The sequence below is a fragment of the Xenopus laevis genome, chromosome 1L (genome assembly GCF_017654675.1).
Source record: "Xenopus laevis strain J_2021 chromosome 1L, Xenopus_laevis_v10.1, whole genome shotgun sequence".
Taxonomy (NCBI): domain Eukaryota; kingdom Metazoa; phylum Chordata; class Amphibia; order Anura; family Pipidae; genus Xenopus; species Xenopus laevis.
In genome coordinates this window covers 35377187-35398105 of record NC_054371.1, presented here as the reverse complement: position 1 = coordinate 35398105, position 20919 = coordinate 35377187, and the positions used below count along the sequence as shown (strand labels likewise).

General features: G+C 36.3%; 1 protein-coding gene across 2 annotated transcripts in view; it reads right to left on the bottom strand.

The window, feature by feature from the left end:
- The window catches only part of pcdh7.L (protocadherin 7 L homeolog), a 525496-nt gene that overhangs the window by 264769 nt on the left and 239808 nt on the right, over positions 1-20919 (bottom strand). The window contains exon 2 of one of the 2 annotated variants that reach the window (XM_041584090.1): positions 1257-1473. In XM_041584090.1, coding sequence (XP_041440024.1) covers positions 1257-1473 — 217 coding nt within the window. The remainder of the gene's footprint in view (positions 1-1256; positions 1474-20919) is intronic. The other variant, XM_041584114.1, reaches the window with a different exon arrangement.

Sequence of the window (20919 nt, the reverse complement as noted above, 5' to 3'; positions counted from 1 at the left end):
TAGTCTTTCATTTGCAACCCAACCTCCCACCTCAACATTTCTCACTCAAGATCTTCCACCTTTGGAATGTACTCCCATCAATATCTGTCAAGCACCTTATTCTCTTCATCTTCAAGGTTTTTTCTCTCAACTCACCTCTTCAGCACAGCATTTCAGTAATTCCAAAGTACTCATTTGCCATGACAACCTTTAACTATGTGTGGAGATCTGACGGAGTCGCTACTTAGGAAGTAAAATCTTGAGGGCAAAGGTTCTGTTTTGTAAAGTTTATTGTCTGTTATTCTTAATCTCTTTGTAATGAAATCTATATGACTGCTGGGCATCACTGCATAAAAATCGAAGTTAGGAAAATATAAATCATGAGAAGATCTAATATTTAAGGAAATATTTTGGTATTGTGTATTTTTCTGACATGAAGGAATCTAACAGTGCCTTGACCGAAGCCTACAGCATGAACGTTTGTTAATGAACAATCACTAGTTGTACTTACTTGTGTACATGAAAAAAATGGATTGTGTAAACATGTTGATTCGAATTAATTCTGCATCTGAATTTATTGGAATATCTAATCCCTCTGAAATGTATCATCTTGGCAAGGCATAAATTACAGACCAAATTATAAGGTTGCTGCTCCAAAAATACAACCTAGGTATTAATAATTAAAAACTTGCCTACAAATAAAGATTATTACAAAATAGGTTATTACTTTATTTTTTGCCTTAAATTGATTTTTACTATGATAGATCCAAGAATATTTTACTTTGAAATCATTATAAATTTTTTGTGTCATTTTGAAATATCTGGCTCTGCCTTTCTCCAGCCACACATTCCAAAAACTATCTGGTAATCACAGTTACTGGCCCCAGAAACCCCAGATTAATATTTTGGCTAAAGTTTTAGTTTTATTAATCTCTTAATCACTCTTTCTTTTCAACTTTCTTGTCTACCATTACAAATGACCCGCTATCAACCAGATACCATTTTAAATATCAAAGCGGAGAACCACAAAAAATGTAATATTTCACAAACCACAAAGAATAAATAAAAAAGGTTAAAGAACCTCACTGTCTTTTAATGTGAATGACAAATCAATAGCTAGAATACAGCTCATTTCTAGGTATAAGTATATAATATGTCTCCTATTAATATCGTGGAAGGGTATGTAGGAGTTTTATGGTATGTATACTTTGTGAAGTGTTTGTATGATTTTGTCATGACTCACTTTTACTTGTGTGTTAATGTTGGTTTGCCCCTACCATTTTCCATATGCTCTGCCTCACCAACACTGCCATCTGGCGTTGTTCTCTCGTAGTTGTCTTCTGGGAGTGGTAAGGCACCGAGTCTTGGTCCTGAAGAACTCTTACTGCTTGGTGTTTCTGACTCCTCCAAACCACTGTCATAGCAACTCTGCAACGATCCCTGATGCGGGTCCTGGGGCTGACTTACAACAGAAAACGTCACTCTACGAAATGGCTGCAAAAGAAGAAGATTCTGAATGTCACTCAATGATACAAGTAAAGAAGACCATTTCACTTCAGCTGCATTGAAAGAAAAGTTGTTATTATACTGTAGCTACGAAATAGGTATATATAGTTTTCATTATGTTCACAATTATTCAGCAAATACTGGAAACTTTGGATTCTCAGCATAGGCCTTCACCTTTTCTTCTATTAAACTGGTAGGTCACAACATATAAGTACGTTTTGTCACATTACTGATACATTTTTCATAGGCAGATAATGAACCGTACCATTCACCTGTTACTACTATAGTAGCCCATTTAAGTGTGTCTATGAAGAATGCATTTGTGAGTCAAGCTATATGGCAAATCCTACAGTTACAAAAATAATGTAAGTTCACAGAAAAGCTATTTTCTGTCCATCTATTAAAATGTCTTTAATGTCAGTTTCCAACTCTCAGTTAAGGGAACTTTCTCTCAATTATAAGTAAAGTTTACTTTCTGCCTTATATGGAAGTATTAAAGGTCAAAGGAAAACAATACATGGTATTTTCAGCATAGTGGGTAAAAACAGCAAAAGTGTAGCCCAGCAAAATAGATGTAACATAAAAGAATGAACAAAAGAGACATTGAAGCAATGGGGGAAAAAAAATCAAGTTCTATGGAAAGAGCAAGAATCAGCTGAAATGCACTGGTTTCAAAGTGGAAAACCCTTTCACTGTTTGTGTTTATTTGTTTCGAAGTTAAAATGTCACTGAGATAGAAAACTATTTATACTAATATACAGAAATCTATATAGCAATCTGTACCTACAATTCACATGGCAGCAAGATAACGACAATGTCCTGGGATCAATATCCTTTCTCGGGCCATAGCCAAAGAATAATAGATTCATAAAAAGGGAAATTTTAGGAGGTAAAGAGAAATTCTGTGTATATGTATAATGAATGCAGAGAACAAGTCTCTATTTGATATAGCTTGAGTTTCTTACACACCATGTCCAGGTTAAAAGCTATAAAAATAGTATTCATTAGAATTTCCTATCCCACCAATTCCTATCTGATATAAAGTAGTCGCACTCATAGGTCTTACGTTGGTAGAGAAATTTAATTTATTCATTGGCCCAAGTAGACCTGAGCCTTTCTCAAAGCAAAAAATAAATTAACAAACACTCACTAAATACCATAATATGGCGGGAACCCGCGGTGACGTGAACACTGATGTGTAACACATTAAACAAAAAACAATAAGTGATATAGTTAAAAAACAGCATTAAAAAAACACACATACAGATTAAAACAGTTCCAACTAAGTGAATACAATTGCTAGTGTAATAAATTACATAGTAGCGCAACCATAAATGTTGTAACATCCCAAACATTTTAACAGAAACACTTGACATCAAATTGTTACTTCAATTTCCTATTTGATAAAAGAACTCCTAGGGGGTTATTTATTAAGTCTGAATTTATCTCAATATTTTCTGAAAAAAACTCAGACCAAATCCGCACCAGTTTTTTGGGCTTATTTATTAATACACTTTTCCGAAAATTTTGTTTGCTGGAAAAAATCCTGAAAAATTGTTTGATTTCCACAATTTTTTCGGATTTTTCATCCGATTTTCACATTTTTTTCACCCGGAATTGGGGTATTGCCAAAAACCCAGCGCATATCAAAAAATCATTGGCACTTCTCCCATTGACTTATATGCAACCTCGACAGGTTTGAGATGCGGGATTTTCAGATTCAGACTTTTCCCATCCTCGGGAATAAATAAATTCCGAAAAATGTGTGATTTATTTAAAAGTCCAATTTTATATTTTTATATTTTGCATTCGGAGTTTAGTAAATAACCCCCCCCCCCTAGTGTATCAAACACAAAAAATCAACGGACATAATAAAAAGGTGAAACATAAAAAATTCATATAGTATAAACCATATAGTAAGCTAAATTTAATAAACTGAGAAAACTCATGTGGTTCATATCTGGTTAATAGGCAGTGTCATAGATCAATTATTAACTATCAACACTAGAACGTATCCAGAACAAAACTTCTGATCCATAACATATTACATGGCTTATTAAAAACACATTTGCAAGGAAATGTCTGCTTACAATCTTCGACCAAGCAGTGTCGCTACTTATGCGTAATTAATTAGTCATGTTAAACGTTTTAAAGTGACTTATTAATTGTGCATAAGTTGGTCGAAGATAGTAAGCACACATGTATAATATGTAATAACACATCTGTCTGGGACATATCTAGACCCCTGACAGGGGTCCTACCTATACCACCCTGAAGGTGGTTCTAATTACCATATTCTTGATACTGTGCTTTCTCACTCTTTATACACATGTTGAAATATACTTTGTATTGAGTATGTTCAAACAAAATCCGCATGTCTTATTTTGCCTCACATGGTGGGGCTCAAAGTATCTGATGCTGGTCCCAATATACAGTATGGCCAGTGGAATGAATACTCCCCCTGGAAACCCAGCCTGTTGGTGGATGACATTTGGAATAACCACATAATTTGATATAATGGAAACTATAATGGAACTGAGAAGGTATATACCAGTAGCTTTATTGTAGGGAGTGGGGTTAAGCATTAATGAGTGACTGATCTAAAAAAGTTTGAATACCACCACTAGAGATACTCTTCCTTTTTGTGCTTCTGTTGTAGTTTGTACTGATGATGGTGTAGGCACTTCATTATTGTAATGCAAAATACATGCGAAAAATCTTTTTTTAAGGCCTCTCGTGTCCCCAATAATTGGGGTGATGTTTTATATTTGCATCAAGCAAGAGACCATCACTGAAGTTGAAACTCCAAGCTGCTAATGGTATCTACTGTGACAGAATATATTAAAGAGTTAAAGGACAAAAGCTTAAAGATGTTCCAAAATACCAAAATTAGTTAATTAACATTTTTACAGCTTTTCAACTATTCTTAGTTCTTTAAAATAATGGTTGATTTGACATTCTTTTGGTGGCCTTTATGATACTCAAATATTGAAGAGATCACTAACTGACTTTATAAGACTTTTATTCAAGCAACTTAAGGCACAACTGACATGTTATTCTTCCACTGAGACTATGCACACATATTGATGATTCTGAAATTGCTTTATTCAAAATGCCAGATATTACAGAATAAAGAAGAAACTGTGGGCTTGTTCTTATTGAACTTTTTAAGAAATGTGTTTATAGATGACTGCAGAATTTAAATACTTCTTGCAGATGTTTATACAATCTAACTAATGATGAAAAGGAACAAAAAATCCTTTCATTCTAGCTGCTAAATGATTAGTAGGTCTTTTAATAAAGGCAGGCTGAATTCAGATAAAACTCTTCATTTTAAAAATGAAAAAAGATCAAATTTATATCCATTTTCGATTGCTTGCAGGCAAGTTTTGCCATCAACATGCTCATAAATAAGTGATCTATTCTCAGAAATAACAGATTCAACAGAAATTCCATCAGGGCAGACAATTATCTATAAAACTACGAGGGCTTCTCTGGAACAGCTGACAGGCACAAAACATTCATACATTTACATAAATATGTTGCAGGGTGGTGGGTTTTTAGATGAGCTGTAGTAGAAATGCTGCAATCACTTTTATACTGCCTGTTTAGTGGTATAAGAAAACATGTACCCTTGTGAGCATGAGTAGATCCCATAAAAATGGAAAAAAAATGAAAAAAAATGATGTAGGTCTTAAAATGAAGTGTGTTCTTACTGAAAAAACAGACATACTGCTCCCAAATATTTCCATAAGAAGCATGTTGGATGTAGTAATGGAGATTGCTGAGATTCTGGTTTCATGGTAAGCCCTAACTTTATAGTCCTCTAAGTTGATAAAAGTTTTGAACGATTAAGGTATCAATCAAGAATTGTTCCTAAAAGTTGAAATTCTACTCTCCTCATCCATTGTGATGGGTTTGTTTTATTAACTGCATTTTCTTACCATAATCAGTAATGAGAAGAATATTGGTTCTAATAGAGTTTATTCGTGTATGCATTAAGCCAAACCCCTCTGCCCATGCTTTTCCTCCCATCTTCACCAAGCTCGGGTCTATTTCTCTCACTTCTTAATCATTTTTATATGCCCCCAATATTTAGATGGACTCTTCCAACCCAACTCATATCTAAAACATTAATCTCAGAAGGAGAATTTCTTTTAATATCCCATTAATCTTTTGGTGCACATGCTCCACTTAGCTCTTCTAGTTTTATTTCCACCCTCGTTCTACTCAATGACTACTTTGATGCTACCAATAGCTAGGCATGTATTCCATTAAATATACAGCGTCTCCTCTGAATTTATTTTCCTAAAAACTTTTTGGGTTGGAACCCTTCATCAGGAACCCTTACACAAATTTCCCTGATGTATATGTTTTATACTTTGTAATTATTGATAGAGGGGTGCTGATCCCCTAGATGAGCACCAGGCTACATTTGAAGGCAATCAGGGTGCTTGCTGAATTTTTTAATGTATTTCAATGTTCTCCTAGTAGTCTCTGCTCCCTCCCATTCAGATCTGGGCCAAGCTGGCCAGGTGCCCTAAGCCCTCTCCTTGACATGTGCAAGAACATTCATTGCACCAAAGCTAACAGTGTAAGGGGGGAGGAGCGCACACAGAATCGTGCCAGATACAACTGTTGATGGGGGAACAAGGCTCTGGACCAGAGGTAGGTGAAAGAAGAGGTACATCCCCACTTTGTTGTGCCCTAGGCATGTGCCTCTTCTCCCTACCCCTTGTTCCAGCCCTGCTCCCATTCTACAGTTCCTGAAATTACTTTTCTCTATTGCTGTTATCCTCCTACTCACAGTTCCTGTAAATAATCACTTCTTTTTCCCCTCAGGACCTAAGTTCAATTCTCCACCCGTAACCTTTTTATAATGTTTCTTCTCCCCTTCATTGAACTGGTATTCTAAGCATAAATGAAAAGCTATACAGAAAACACAAAAAGGGGGATTTTTTTTATACATAATATACAGTATATACATTTTTAACATTACCAATTTTGCTTTGATACTACATGGGATTTGAAAAAAAGAGTAGCCAATTAATATGTGCAGTGTGATTTATTGTTTCACTTGGAATCTGATAATATTTCCTAATCCCTTTGAGAAATTAATACAGGTGCTACAGGGAGTGACTGAACTGCAATAAATTATCATGCCTGACATTTGCCAAGTCAAACAAGATCTGTATTAGTACACATAATGTCACAAAAAGCAGTTTAATGAAAGCCAACAGCCAATAATTATATGAGATACTTAAAGCCCATAATGAATATGTATTGTATTTAATTGCATAAAGAGGTCTGCTTTAAATAAGCGTAAGGGAGGAAATGTGTCATACCTCAGTTGTGAGTCATACAATGGGGAGTCAGCTCATATCACTGTTTCAGATGTGCATTTTCAGCTCAAGAATTATGTATGTATTCCAAAGAAATTCACATTATTCTTTATAATACATAAATGTAGCAAGCCTGATTCATTCCATAACTGTTTCACTATAAATGTGTACTGGATCTATTACCCGAAAAAGCTTGGGACCTGGGATTTTACAAATAAGGGTTCTTTCCATAATTTGGATTAAAAATAATTTCAACATTAAATAAACACAATAGGATTAGTTTGCCCCAATCACAGTTACCAAGTATCAGTACCAGGTACTGTTCTATTATTATCTACATGAAGTAGCAGATTAGGATGAGATATTAAGATATTTTGTTCCAATGCCAGATACTTTGGACCCTTGCCCCCATATGTAATAAAAGGCACCAAGTTTGCCCAGGAGCAGTAACCCATAGCAACCAATAAGATGTTTACTTCTGAACAGGTCCCCAGTAAAAGCTACCTGTTGGTTTGTTGCTATGGGTAACTGCTTCTGGGCAAACTTAGTGCCTTTTATTACATAACCCCCTTAGAGTGATGCTTCACATCACTGTTGGGTATTTGCTATTCCATTCCAAAGTACAAACTATTTGCCGATATTTAGGGACAATTTGCCCTTAAAAATGTAATTGCAAACTGCACAGAAGAACCCCATGACTCCATTATTCAAATATAATTTGATTCGATTGGTTCTAACCTATCCCAAAGAGTTCTATATAATAACATAGTTTACTCTTACTAAAACTACCCATGCTCACTAAGATACACATACAACACACAAAGAATCGAATGCTGTTTTATTACAATCTCTGTTTATCAAGCTTTCCTTTTTAGTTTATTCCTGTGGTTTATAATAGGAAATGCTAATTGTCATGGCTTTATAGAGTAACCAGAACTCAACAAGGTCACTATGTCATCAGATTTTTTTAACCTGATTGCTGAATAATATATCCATAATACATACTTAATGGCAGTAATCTTTTGATTAATTGATATTTGCCTTAAATATGGATAAATCTATTTATCCAGAAGTCTATCCTGACCTTCAGTGAGATTGTGATCTGTATCATGCAAATCTGATTAGGAAACTGGCAAATCATGACCTGGAGAGCCCTGCCAAGCTTGGATATTTGTTCTGTAGTCAGAAACTGCTATAAAATGTTACAGACCCATCTATTGTTAGTGCGGTTCTACACAGCTAACATGCACAACACGTGTCTCATTATGACCTGTGAAAGTGACATTTAATCATCAATTAATGGAATAAATGATGAGTTATGTCATTGAAAATAGTTTAATCTACTTATTTATACAAGCAAGGGATGCCAGACGGAACTCTAACACATTAATAGCGCTGTTTTCAATAATTTATAATTACCACATATGTTTCAGTGCTGAGCATGCAAGGATAATATGGACAAACAAATGTTACTGGGATACAGAGTGATTGTTTATCTACAGGAAAAAATGGAATTACTGTTTCAAACCCCTGCATTTAATGTACCCTATGCCTCTTACATATACAAAGCCATCAGAAATGTAGTTTTATTATTTTTCTAGTTTCGGCCAGACAATGCTAACTGCTAATTGGTTGTCAATAACGATAAGGCAAGGCAAAACTTTGTTGTTTTTGTTTGCATTAAAATTAATACAGTAAACAGGAAGCAAAATATAGACGATGTCCAAACCAAGGCTTGACCATGACAATGACTACAAAAGACTTAAATTAATGGACAGTGACAACATTATGTCTAAACCTAATTATGTTTGATCTAGTTCCATAAGTCCGTATCAGACAGCATTTGGCATTTAGTGACCTATTGGGTAGACAAAGTGCTGTTTCTGGGGCTGTTGTAGCCTGAGGCCCTGATGCCGCCCCCTTCTACTCCGTGTTTAAAACATTAGCATTGGAGTGGGTCAAGGGGAGGCCGTATCATTAATGCAGAGAATTTCCGGTTTAAAAAATAGAAATTTGTCTCTTAAATTTACATAATGCAGCTTTTTGCCACCCCTGGTAACTGAATCAAGGTTCTTGCCTTGCCTCATGACAGGAGCGGCCCAGGCTACATTTATATCGACCCAAGTGCATAGTCAATCATTTTGGTCGTCATTTTTGTAAATAGACTAAAAAATTATGTTGAGAGCACACATAATGCCCAAATTAAACACACATGGAAAATATAATAGCTGCCATCTACATATTTTTTTTTCTGCTGTCAAATAAAATACAGGTGGTGAGATTTAACTTACCTAAACAAAAACTCCATATCCGCTGATTGATTCTAATTGATTTTCCCTATGTACAGTATATGTACGAGTCATCAAATGACGCCCATGTTTCGCCGCTACAGCAGACTCCTGCCACATTATCACTGAGTATTTTTTAAATCAACACACTCCTAAAGCATGTACTTGAGTGGTTATTAAGCCTCTCGTAAGCTTCGGTCTGCATACAATATAAAACTCTTACTTTGCACAAAACATCTATATTTTCAGAATTACTGCAAGATATCATAGCTTGCAGGTTCTGTGACTGCTAATATATTTCTCAGTAGAATTCTTGTATTGCATATGCTTTTAATAAAGTCTTTCCGTTTTATGATTTCCCTTGTTTCACAAAAATGGCACTCAAAGCAAAATTATGTGCTTGTGTAACCCAAAAGCAATTCACAAAACAGATTAATGTAATCTTTCTTATGCTGTTTTACATAGCACCGTCAGTGGAAAAAAAAGAGTGCGAGAGAATAGTGATTACCATGGCTTTATATATATATATATATATATATATATATATATATATATATATATATATATATATATATATATATATAGTAACAGGAAAATATACCTTATTAGTCATGTTTTCTTCTCTATTCATGTAGCCCTACTTCTCATTGCTTAGAGTAGTTAACCACTTCCCGAATAAAAAGCAATTAGCTGTGCCTGCCAACAAATTGTGCCTTCCTAGGTGCAACTTGAGCCTTTAATTTAAGGGATATACATGTGATTGGTTCATGAGTGTCCACATGCACAACCCAAATCAGATTTTAATAAAGGCTTGGTAAAGCTAAGCCTCTCCAAACCAATACCAGCAAAGTTCCTACAATAAACTGGATGGAGGTATTATATCTGAAGTTATCACTACAATTATCCTGCTATGTGTTCTGGGGGAACTAGCGGGTAAATGGAATTCAGTTTTTAAAACTATATTTTTAAAAAGCTAAATTTCCTTGATGTTAATTTGAACCGCAATCTAGGATGTGCTACTCTAAATCACACAAGCAGAGCAAATATAATTCCGTAGAAATGTATTCTATCTTCTTTTTTTATGAGGAAATGTAGCAGCCCTTAAATTAGGGGGAAACTGCTGTTTTAAAATGTGCTGCCATGGCATATAACAGCTTACATTTGTTTTGTCAGTGTAATATTAGTTGCTCTTGACTACATGGGATGACTGCAGATAAAAATCGCGACTGATACTGTTTTCTTCACCAGCAAAGCCTACCCTCAGTAGAGCCAGCAGCTTCGAACAATATGCAAAAGGTGTTCCATCTCATGGAGATTTTAGGAAGCAGATGTGCACACCTATTGTCACCATATGTCATTCTAGCTGAAATGAACTAATAGGCAAGGGAAATAACTTGTACTGTCATCTCTTATTGATGTTGTTTCATAAATATATGGAGGGTAGAATATGGAGATTTCTGTGCTCACCAGAGATGTGCATACCCATAAAAAAATTCCCATTTTTACTATAAGATAAATGACAGCTTGGCAGAACAAATGTACACTAGCACATTCTATTACACCAATAAGCTATCGGTCTTAAATCACTAATATATTCAGATTTTAACTCTGCCTTTCCTGATTTCTGTATGTAAAAGTTATTAGCTACAGTAGAGCTGCATGTGCAGCCGCTAGGGAGAAACACTTGTTATGGGTGAAAGAAAGTGACTGCCTGTGACATGCTCGGCAGGGAGATATGCTTCTGGAATAAGTGGCCGAGTTAATGTGTCCCACAGGCTCAACAGAGGTACACACTAAAGCTCATTATTCAAAGGTTCACAATGTGTAAATTCTTTCTTTATGGGGCCAATCTCAGGCAGAAAGGAAGGTTCAGCCCACTGTTGATGATAGCAGGTTGATACCCTATTTATTCAGCCATTATTTCCATGAAAACCTTTTTGTTCACTAATACTACTGTATGTTTTTCATTGGCATGCAACAAGGCATCACTCCATATCTACTCACTGGTAGTGATGGGTGAATAAATTCGGCTGGCACGAATTTGCAACGAATTTGCTAGTTTCACCACTGGCGAATACAGTCCTGAATCTACCAAGAAAAGTCGCTTGCATCAAAACCACCACGCGTCAACACTATTTAGACACCCATTGACTATAATGCCAGCGTCAAAATTGATGCAGGCGTCAATTTTTGAGTTTCGTGAATTTTCACAAGTTTCACAAATTTTGCTGGAAATTCACAATTTTTTTGGCGAATTGAAAACGGGAGAGATTTGCCCATCACTACTCACTGGGGTTGAGCCACATACACAAATCAATAAGGGGAAGAGGAGAAAGGAGACAGAGTGCTAACAAGGCCCTTTCTCTGCCACACCTTTCAGACAACTTTCTCTGCCACAAAAATTCCATCTTTTTAAGAAGGTATGGAGCCTGTTATCCAGAATGCTCAGGACCTGGGGTTTTCTGGATAAGGTATCTCTCCATAATTTGGATCTCCATGCCTTAAAGAGGACCTGTCACCCAAAAAAAGTATTCCAAATCCTACTTTATCAAGCTAGTCAAGCAAAATAAACTTGAATTACACTATATAAATTATTTGAATCTTGTTTCCTTCTGTCTACGAATTCATAATTAAAGCAAGCAGTCAGCAGCCATTGAGGCAAGCCTTGCATCATCTCAAAATCTTGTTTGTCCACCACAATGGGGGACCTGATGTCATCCCCATGTACTGGTTACATAATTAAATGGTAAATGTGAGTAGTGCAGGGACATCTAGGAAGTGCTGAATCGAAAGTGAAATCAATTGCAAGCCTAAGGCATAGAGGAGGGGCAGTAATGAATGGATTAAAAAAAATATTTGGCTTTCATATTTAGATCTAAAAGTACTTTTATTATACAGCTTTTTATGCCTGGATGACAGGCCTGCTTTAAGTCTACTTAAAAACTATTTAAACATTAATTAAATCTGATTGTTTTGCCTTCAACAAGGATTAACTATATCTAAGTTGGGAACAAGTACAAAATACTTTTTTAATATTACAGAAAAAGGGGAAATCAATTTTAAAAATTAGAATTTTTAATTAAAATGGTATCTATGGGAGATAGCCTTTGTGCAATTCAGAGCTTTCGGGATAGAAGGTCTCCAGATACCTTTATCTGTAGTATTTATTTTCATTTTCTCCGGAAGGCTTAGGGGCAAATTCACTAAAGCGCGAAGCTGCTAACGCTAGTGCAAATTTGTCAGCGTGACGTCATTTTGTTACTTCGCCGATTAACTAACGGGAGATGGCGTAAATTCGCTAGCGAAGTGGACCTACTCTAGCGCTACTTCGCACCCTTATGCCAGGCGAAGTTGCGCTACGGCGAATGGGATGTAACCACGATAATTCACTAACTTGCGCATTTTACTGAACGTTACCTCTTGCGTCAGACTTGCCTTCACCACCTCAGACCAGGCGAAGTGCAATAGAGTAGATAGGGATTGCTTCACAAAAAGTTTAATTTTTTTCTAAGTCCCAAAAAATGCTGGCGTCTTTTCCTTTTATAAGGGTGATAGGCTGAAAAAGATTGTAAATTTTTTTGGGGGTACCCTCTTCCCCCCCTACATTTCCTAACATATGGCACCTAAACTATACAGTGGGCACATGCACGTGTAATGTATTTGCTGCTACATATACGTCCATTGTACTTATGCATATTAGGCATCGCTAGCTTAACTTCGCTTTGCTTGATGAATTAACGCTAGCACAACTTAGCTACCTTTCGCCTCCCTGAGCGCAACTTATGATTTTAGTGAAGTAGCGGTGCCCTGGCGAAGAGCGGCGAAGTGTGGCGAAGCCTGCGCTAGCGCAACTCCGCAGGTTAGTGAATTTGTCCCTTAGAATGCTGTAGGGGGATTTAAGCAATCGAGCCAAACACTATAAGGGCCATATGTACTCCAGGAAACCAGGAAATGATGTTCATTGTCCAAAAGTTGCAACAGGAATTCCAACCATGCTCTCTGGTTTGAGGTAGATCACTTGGGGGCAGATTTACTAAGGGTCGAATATCGAGGGTTAATTAACCCTCGATATTCGACCAGGAACTAAAATCGTTCGACTTCGAATATCGAAGTCGAACGATTTAGCGCAAATCGAACGTTTCGAAGGATTTTAATCCAACGATCGAAGGAATATCCTTCGATCAAAAAAACGCAGGCAAGCCTATGGGGACCTTCCCCATAGGCTAACATTGAGTTCGGTAGCTTTTAGCTGCCGAACTAGGGGGTCGAAGTTTTTCTTAAAGAGACAGTACTTCGATTATCGAATGGTCGAATAGTCGAACGATTTTTAGTTCGAATCGTTCGATTCGAAGTCGAAGTAGTAGTCGAAGGTCGAACTAGCCCATTCGATGGTCGAAGTAGCCAAAAAAACACTTCGAAATTCAAAGTTTTTTTAATTCGAATCCTTCACTCGAGCTTTGTAAATGTGCCCCTTGAACTCTAAACTAGCTCCTCCTCCTGCACTACACAACAGCAGAATAGGCATTGCATTTTCAATTTCATTTTCTACTGCAGCAATGTAGCTGTATCAGTATGTTGTTCGGCCTCTTCTTAAGTGAGCCTCCGATTTGACAGAACAGAAGGTTAGGACTGACTTATCAAGGCATATTATATTGTATTAACAACATATCCTGACAAGGTAGCACTGGCCCACACAGGCTGAACGCTTCTGAAATAAATTACTACTTGAACTGTTTCTTAATTATTAATTGAATGTGTGTGTAAATGTTTATATTTTCATTGCACAAAACTGTGTTTTCAATGTCCTTGCTTAGCCCATGACTCAGAGTATAGCCAGATGTTTGATTTGTGTTCAACACGGAATTAATCTTTGAAAAATATTTGAAGAATATATGCTATAAATCAGGTTTGCCCTGAACTTTCTTATACAAAAAAATGAACATACAGTGGGCTGAGACGAGCTTTATATACTGTGAAATGGGAAATAGAAACAACAAGGCCAGATTTCTTTTTAGGCTCTATTTACAGCTCTATGTATCCTATGATAGCATGGTCATTGGTACTGTCCTGGAACTTGTGACTTTCTGCACATCTATCTGTATTTGACATTTGAGATACACTTATGTTTGGCATCAGTGGGGACCTGTTAGATCTTTATATTGTCACAATCTGACAAAGTAGTTGAGATCCCATATTATATTTGGCCGCAGTGCCAAATATAATATGATGTAGAGAGTTATTATGAGGCAATTTGCCCTAAGTTTTTGTTTTCTATTATTTGTGGTTTTTGAGTTATTTTGAGCTTTTTTTTATTCAGCTGCTCTCCAGATTTCAGTCTGGTTGCTAGGGTCTGGATTTTCCTAGCAACCATGCACTGATTTGAATAAGAGACTGTCATATGAATAGAAGTAGCAATAACAATAAATGTATCGCCTTACAGAGCATTTGTTTTTTAGATGGGATCAGCGGCCCCCATTTGAAAGCTGGAAAGATTCAGAAGAAAAAGACAAACAATTAAAAAATACGATAAAAATATAAATAATGAAGAACAATTAGTGATGAGCTATTTTTTTTTCAGCCATGGGAAATTCCGCATTTGCCATCTGCAATTTTTTTGTGAAACTGCAGCAAAAATTTGCAGCGGAAAAATTCACAGAGACAAAAAAGTCCCCATAAGAAAAAATGACTTTAATTCATTTGGAGCAAAAAAAATTGTCACGTGTATAAAATGTTCACACTCGAAAAAAAAATGTTTTGCAACACATTGATTTTGTGATTTTTTTCAGCGTTTTGCAAATTTTTTCACAGTTTTGCAAGTTTTTCGGCGAAGTGAAACAGGATAGATTCACTCGTCACTAAGAACAATGGAAAAGCTTCTTAGAACTGGCCATTCTATAACACACTTAGGGGGTTATTTACTAAACTCCGAATGCAAAAATCACAAAAATCATGATTTTTTTAAATAAAATCTGTCTTTTAAAAATTCACAAATTTTTCGGAATTTATTAAACCCTGAGGATGGAAAAGTCCAAATCTGAAAATCCAGCATCTCAGACCTGTCGAAGTTGCATATAAGTCAATGGGAGAAGTCCCAATGATTTTTTGGTGTGCTCTGGGTTTCGGGCAATACCCTGAAGTTTTCTGAGTTTTCGGGTGAAAATTATGGAAAAATCGTGAAAATCGGATAAAAAAAGTCTGAAAAATTTGTGAAAATCTGATTTTTTTTCACATAAAGAATAAATAAGCATAATAAATCAGAGCAGATTTGATCGGAGTAGGTGTGTAGGTTCTCAGTAATGATTGTGTGTGTAAACACTCCTGTTGTAGCTAAAGATTTATTTTAAATTAGTTGCACATACTGAATTACTATGAGTCTATTTTCATTTTAATGCCCCTGAAGGCTATTGAATCCCACTAATAAATACATTTCTGAAATGAGAAGTCTTGCTTGTGTTTGCCCTGCACTGGATACAGTGTTATTCATAAGCTATGAATGATGCAGTGAGATGAATAGACATGCTCTTCGTTCTCTCTCTCTCTCTCTCTCTCTCTCTCTCTCTCTCTCTCTCTCTCTCTCTCTCTCTCTCTCTCTTTCTCTCTCTCTCTTTCTCTCTTTTTCTCTCTCTCTCTCTCTCTCTCTCTCTTTATGCATATGGGAAGCATTAATTTCATAATTTCAAGGAAAGAACTTGTTCTTTTGGGGACTCTTTCTAGCAGTGGTGATTACTGCTACATCTGTATCCATCATCTGGAGAATTGCTAATAGCTTATCTGCTCTGAACAATAAAAAGAAAACTATTTAAATGAGTCTAATGAAACACACTATAAGCTGGGCCGAGTGCAATATGATAGCAAGCCAATATGGACAATCTCCAGTGATTTAAAGGCATACGGTTATCAAAATACATTTTTCATCATTTTAGAAACACAAGACAGCACTACTGACTGGAGATCGAACTCAGTGTACCGTTTCTGATCTTATAACCCAATTAGCTTATTGTACACAAGCTTTATTGGTGTTACGTTCCTTTCATATTAGAACTCGACATGTCAGATACAGGTATCTAGGTATTTCCAAATTTAGGTTGTTTTCTTTGCTTTGCCTTCAATCAGATTTCTTATCTTTTCCAATCTCACAGTTTTATAGGGATGAGAACTTTTTCCGTTTTGCAGTGAAATTTGCAGTTTTGACAATGGCAAATTCTATGGGGCAGATATACTAAAGGGCGAAGTGGCTAACCCTAGCAACTTTTCTCCAGAAATCAAATCCGCAGGGACGCCGCCAATTCACTAACAGGCGTAGATGACAATTTGCTAGCGAAAGAGGCTGTCGTTAACGTTCGTTCCTACTCTATCGCCAGGCAACTTTTCGCTCTGGCGAATGGTCGTTGCTCCACAAATTCATTAAAATTGCAGATTTTACTGAACGTTACTTTTTTCTCTAGAGTTTCCTTCACCACCTCAGACCAGGTGAACTGCTGAAATAAAGCTTCATATTTTAGGGTGGGCTCATGTGTAGGGCATTAGAGGAGCTTTTCTATCTTTATTAAGCTCCCTTGGACATTTGTAATAAAAAGTGGCCACTTCAAGCATTTACACCAACATCTCTAAAAAACACCTGTATATGACTTTTATGCACCTCCCCTAGTCAAATTGACCTAACTGTAAGATTATGGGCGAATTTTCGCTAGGCCCAAAGAAACACTAGCGAATCTTCGCTATGAAATGCTCGCACTGAAGAAGTATCGCTAGCAAAAAGTCGCCATCGTTTAGCGCCCAGGACGCAAAGTCGCATTTTAGTCAATTAGAGTAGTGGTAATGAATTTTCCCCTGGCAAAGTGGTGCAAAGTGTGGGAAGCAGTTGCTGCCGACAATTCGCCCTTAAGTGAATTTGCCCCTTTAAGAATTCATCTTAGGATTTCTCCATGCAGTTTGTTTTTGGGGAAAAAAATGCTCCCTGCAGACGTCATTAATCCATCCACTTGCCTTCCATATCTGCTACCTGTTTGCATTCCGGAGAGACAGCTGCTCAATACAGTGCATAATTGACGGAAAATTGGATTTTGACCAACCTGATTTGACAGATTCTGAGTAATTGGGGAAAAAGGATATTTGGACATTATGATCTTTTTTTCTATGAAAAACAGTGACATAGTGGTAAGTAGTGTCTATAACAAGGTAGGGCAGTGTATATGCTACTACAGAGGTAAAAACACCTTAACTGCAATATAATGTTCCCTTCCTATTGACAATTAATTTTTTTTACATTTTCCACAGTTCAGAACTTTTATGTGTTACGAAAAGCCTTGAGTTCATTCTTTACACTGAAAACACACAAGGAGAATAAAGGAGAAATGATCGCATAAGGTATCTGGAAATATGTATGTTCTTATACCTTGCGGCTGATTTATTTTAATTAACTGTTGGGGTTGGTTAATTCCTTCTCAAAACATGCAAGCCTGTTCTTAATCATGCGTGTTTTAGGGATCCTGCACATATTGTTACACATTTTTTTTAAGGAATCAGGAATAAAAATCTTCCCTGGTTTTGGATGGTGAGTTTTTATTCTGGATTTTTTGAAAAACATACTTCAGCAGAAAAAAAAAATATTGACCCTGATAACAGGTTAATAGTTATAGTAGTAAATTAGGCCCTAAGAAAAAACAGAAGATGACAGTTTGTTTATATTATTAATAATAACAAAATTAAATTTGCATAATTTCAGTCAATATGTTTTATTTTGCACATGGGCAGTAATCTATAGCAACCAATCAGGGATTGGCTTTTTGTGCCAGTTGCAGGTTGAACAATAAAAAACAAACATTTGATTGGCTGTCATGGGTTACTGCCTAGGTTCAAATTTGACCATCATTTATAGATGAGCCCCTCTGACTCATTTATAAACAGTTGGCAAATTTGCACTGGGCAGTAAGCCATAGCAACCAATCATATTTTTGTTTTTTGTTATTCTACCTGCAGCTGGCTAAAAAAGCTAATCACTGATTGGTTGCTATGGGTTACTGCCCAGGTGAAAATATGTCCAGTGTTTAAAAATGTAGTATCTTTTTAAATGTGTTTTTGCTATAGTGTGACTTGGGTCCTGATAATGACCACAACACTATCTGCATAAAAGGTTTTAACATTCTTTAACATTTTCTCTTAATCACAGTGTTACACGTTGGAGTTATAGAATTTTTAGATATTCTCTGAGCTTGAAATAAATCATGCTAATCATTAAAATGTATGTTAATTTATGAGTGCTCTTGGTAGATGGATAGAAAGATGGACAGATGGATAAATATATATCCTAAATGAAAAATTCATATGAGATGCAAAGATTAAAACAGAATATGAAGTTGTTTTGCTTTTCAATATTTCATCAATATTAACATTATAAATTATTCATAAAAACCCATATATTCTGCAGCACTGTACAGCTGAAAAGTAATAATTATAAACTAATTACATAGTGACATTACATCCATCAAATATATATAGAGAAAAAAATGTTTCAATGATTTTTATAAAAATATTAGACACATGTTGCTGTTTCCTTTCTCTCTAAAATTCCACTAAGTTTCACTCGATAATCTCGATTACTTCATTCTAGTCTAATGAGCCACTGAAATAACTATGTGTATCTTCCCCCGACTATATTTTAGCCACTGATATAACTATGTGTATCTTCCCCCCAACTATATTTTAGCCTACAAGAAATACTTTGAAGCTCACTAGGCCCTTTGTTCCTACTTGCATAATAACCACAAGGATTCTATAATGCAATCATATCTGACAGCAAATAAAAATTAATTAAAAATAAATATATTTGTAAAATATGTCATATCATTCTACTTAACTGTTCCTTAAAGGAAAGCTGTAGTTCTCTATAAAAATACATTGTCTAAAACATGTGTAAAACCCTGCTTCATTTAAATAAACTATTTTCATAAAAATATACTTTTTTAGTAGTATGTACCATTGGATAATCCTAAATAGAAAATTGGCATTTTAAGAAATAAGGGCCACCCCCTTAGATCATACTATTCACAGTGCACACAAACAAACCAAGGGCACACTAAAATGTTAGGTCACATGAGCCAATGAATGGACAAAGTTCTTCCTTTTGCTTCCACATTGTTTCTGTTACATTTAGAGCTGCATTATTTGTGGTCAGGTGATCTCAGAAGTAAGATCCTTTAATATGATATAATCTGTTGTTAGTATTCATTCTTGGGGTATACTTTTCCTTTATTTGCACTTTGGTTGGTGTGTAGGAAGCTGTATGACTTATTTATGAAATTATTATTATAATGTAGAGGATCAGACAAATCCTTCACCTGTTTTTCTGTCTGTGACATCATAACAGGCTGGAGAGCCAACCGATTTGCTGGGCACCCCAGTGCATCCTTGGGATATGGGGAGTGCCTGACTTTGGAGCCAAATGTACAGGGTTTCTGACAGAGCTTATAAAGGTATCCCTGTTACAGCAGTCAGAGAGATCCAGATATGTGGAGTGTGACAGTGCTGATTGAAAGGATTTATCAGGGAGAAGGAAAAGGAAAGGACTGCATTTTGCTCTGCTTTGAGGAAGTATTTGAGCATCAGGGAAAGCCAGTTTATATCTCCTGCCTGTGGAGGACAGGTCTTGCTTGTGTACCTGCAATGTGGGAGCGGCTACTACTTCCAAAGGGAAAGGTACCTTGGGGCAGGCAGAGCTCTTGGGGAAGGGACATTGAAATGACCTGATTTATTCTACTGTTGTCGAGTGTGGGACTGTGGCATTAAGTGCCAGGGGTTGATAGTCCACACAGGTTCCCCAGAGCAAAGTGATATTGTGTGATTGATTACAATTACTGTAAAAAAAATGAAGGTTTATGATATACCGATGACTACATGTGTTTTATTTTTCCTAGTGGAAACCATTGAGGTGTGCTCCTCAGTGTTCCCTAGGTGGAGGCACTGCGCTGTAAATCCCAGTTCCCATTACTTTTCATACACAAAAGAGACTCAGGGCCCTGGATTGCCATGGCTTAGTTGCTACTTAAAGAGACAGTAACCAAATTAGGGTTATAATTTGTCGCTCTTTTTTGGTATAAATTCTTATTTCAATCTCTCTCTCTTTCTCTGATTACAAAGCACAGAGTACACTCAAATAACTCTCTGTCTCTCTTTCACTGGTTACAAAGCACAGAGTAGACTCTGATAAGCAGACAGAATTTACTTCCCAGTTCATTCGCCCGGTGGATTTGTTAGTTAAGGTTGCGAATGGATTGGACGTGAGGGATTCTAAAGTGAAACTCAATTGCATTCATTATTTGTTTGAGTGCAGGACATATTAAATGCCACTAGCCATGAAGACTATCTTCTTTTTCATTTGCACAGAAATGCTGATTAACATTAAAGTATCCATTAGGTCAATCAGCTCCTTGCTTTTCATTTCTCAGGTTACAAATGTAAATAATTTTAAAAGCACAGTAAAATGCAGGTATTTATTTTAGTCAGCTCTGAGTACACAATAATAGTAAAGAAAGATGGCTGTCCCGATCGTTCGATTTCAATCATTATTCCGAACACTGTTGCTGTGGCTTTTGTAGACAATTTGAATATCCACTTGTTTCCCACTTTCCTTCGATTCTGCGCAAACTATATTAGAAAGATTCAGTCTACACCTTTTCCACTCACAATTTCCCCACGCCATTATTTCCCTATCTGCGGCATGCATACTGGAAGGTTTGTTTCAAATTATATTTGCCGTCATTTGCAGTAACATTTTACATTTGCAGTATCTTCGGCTTCTCATTGGG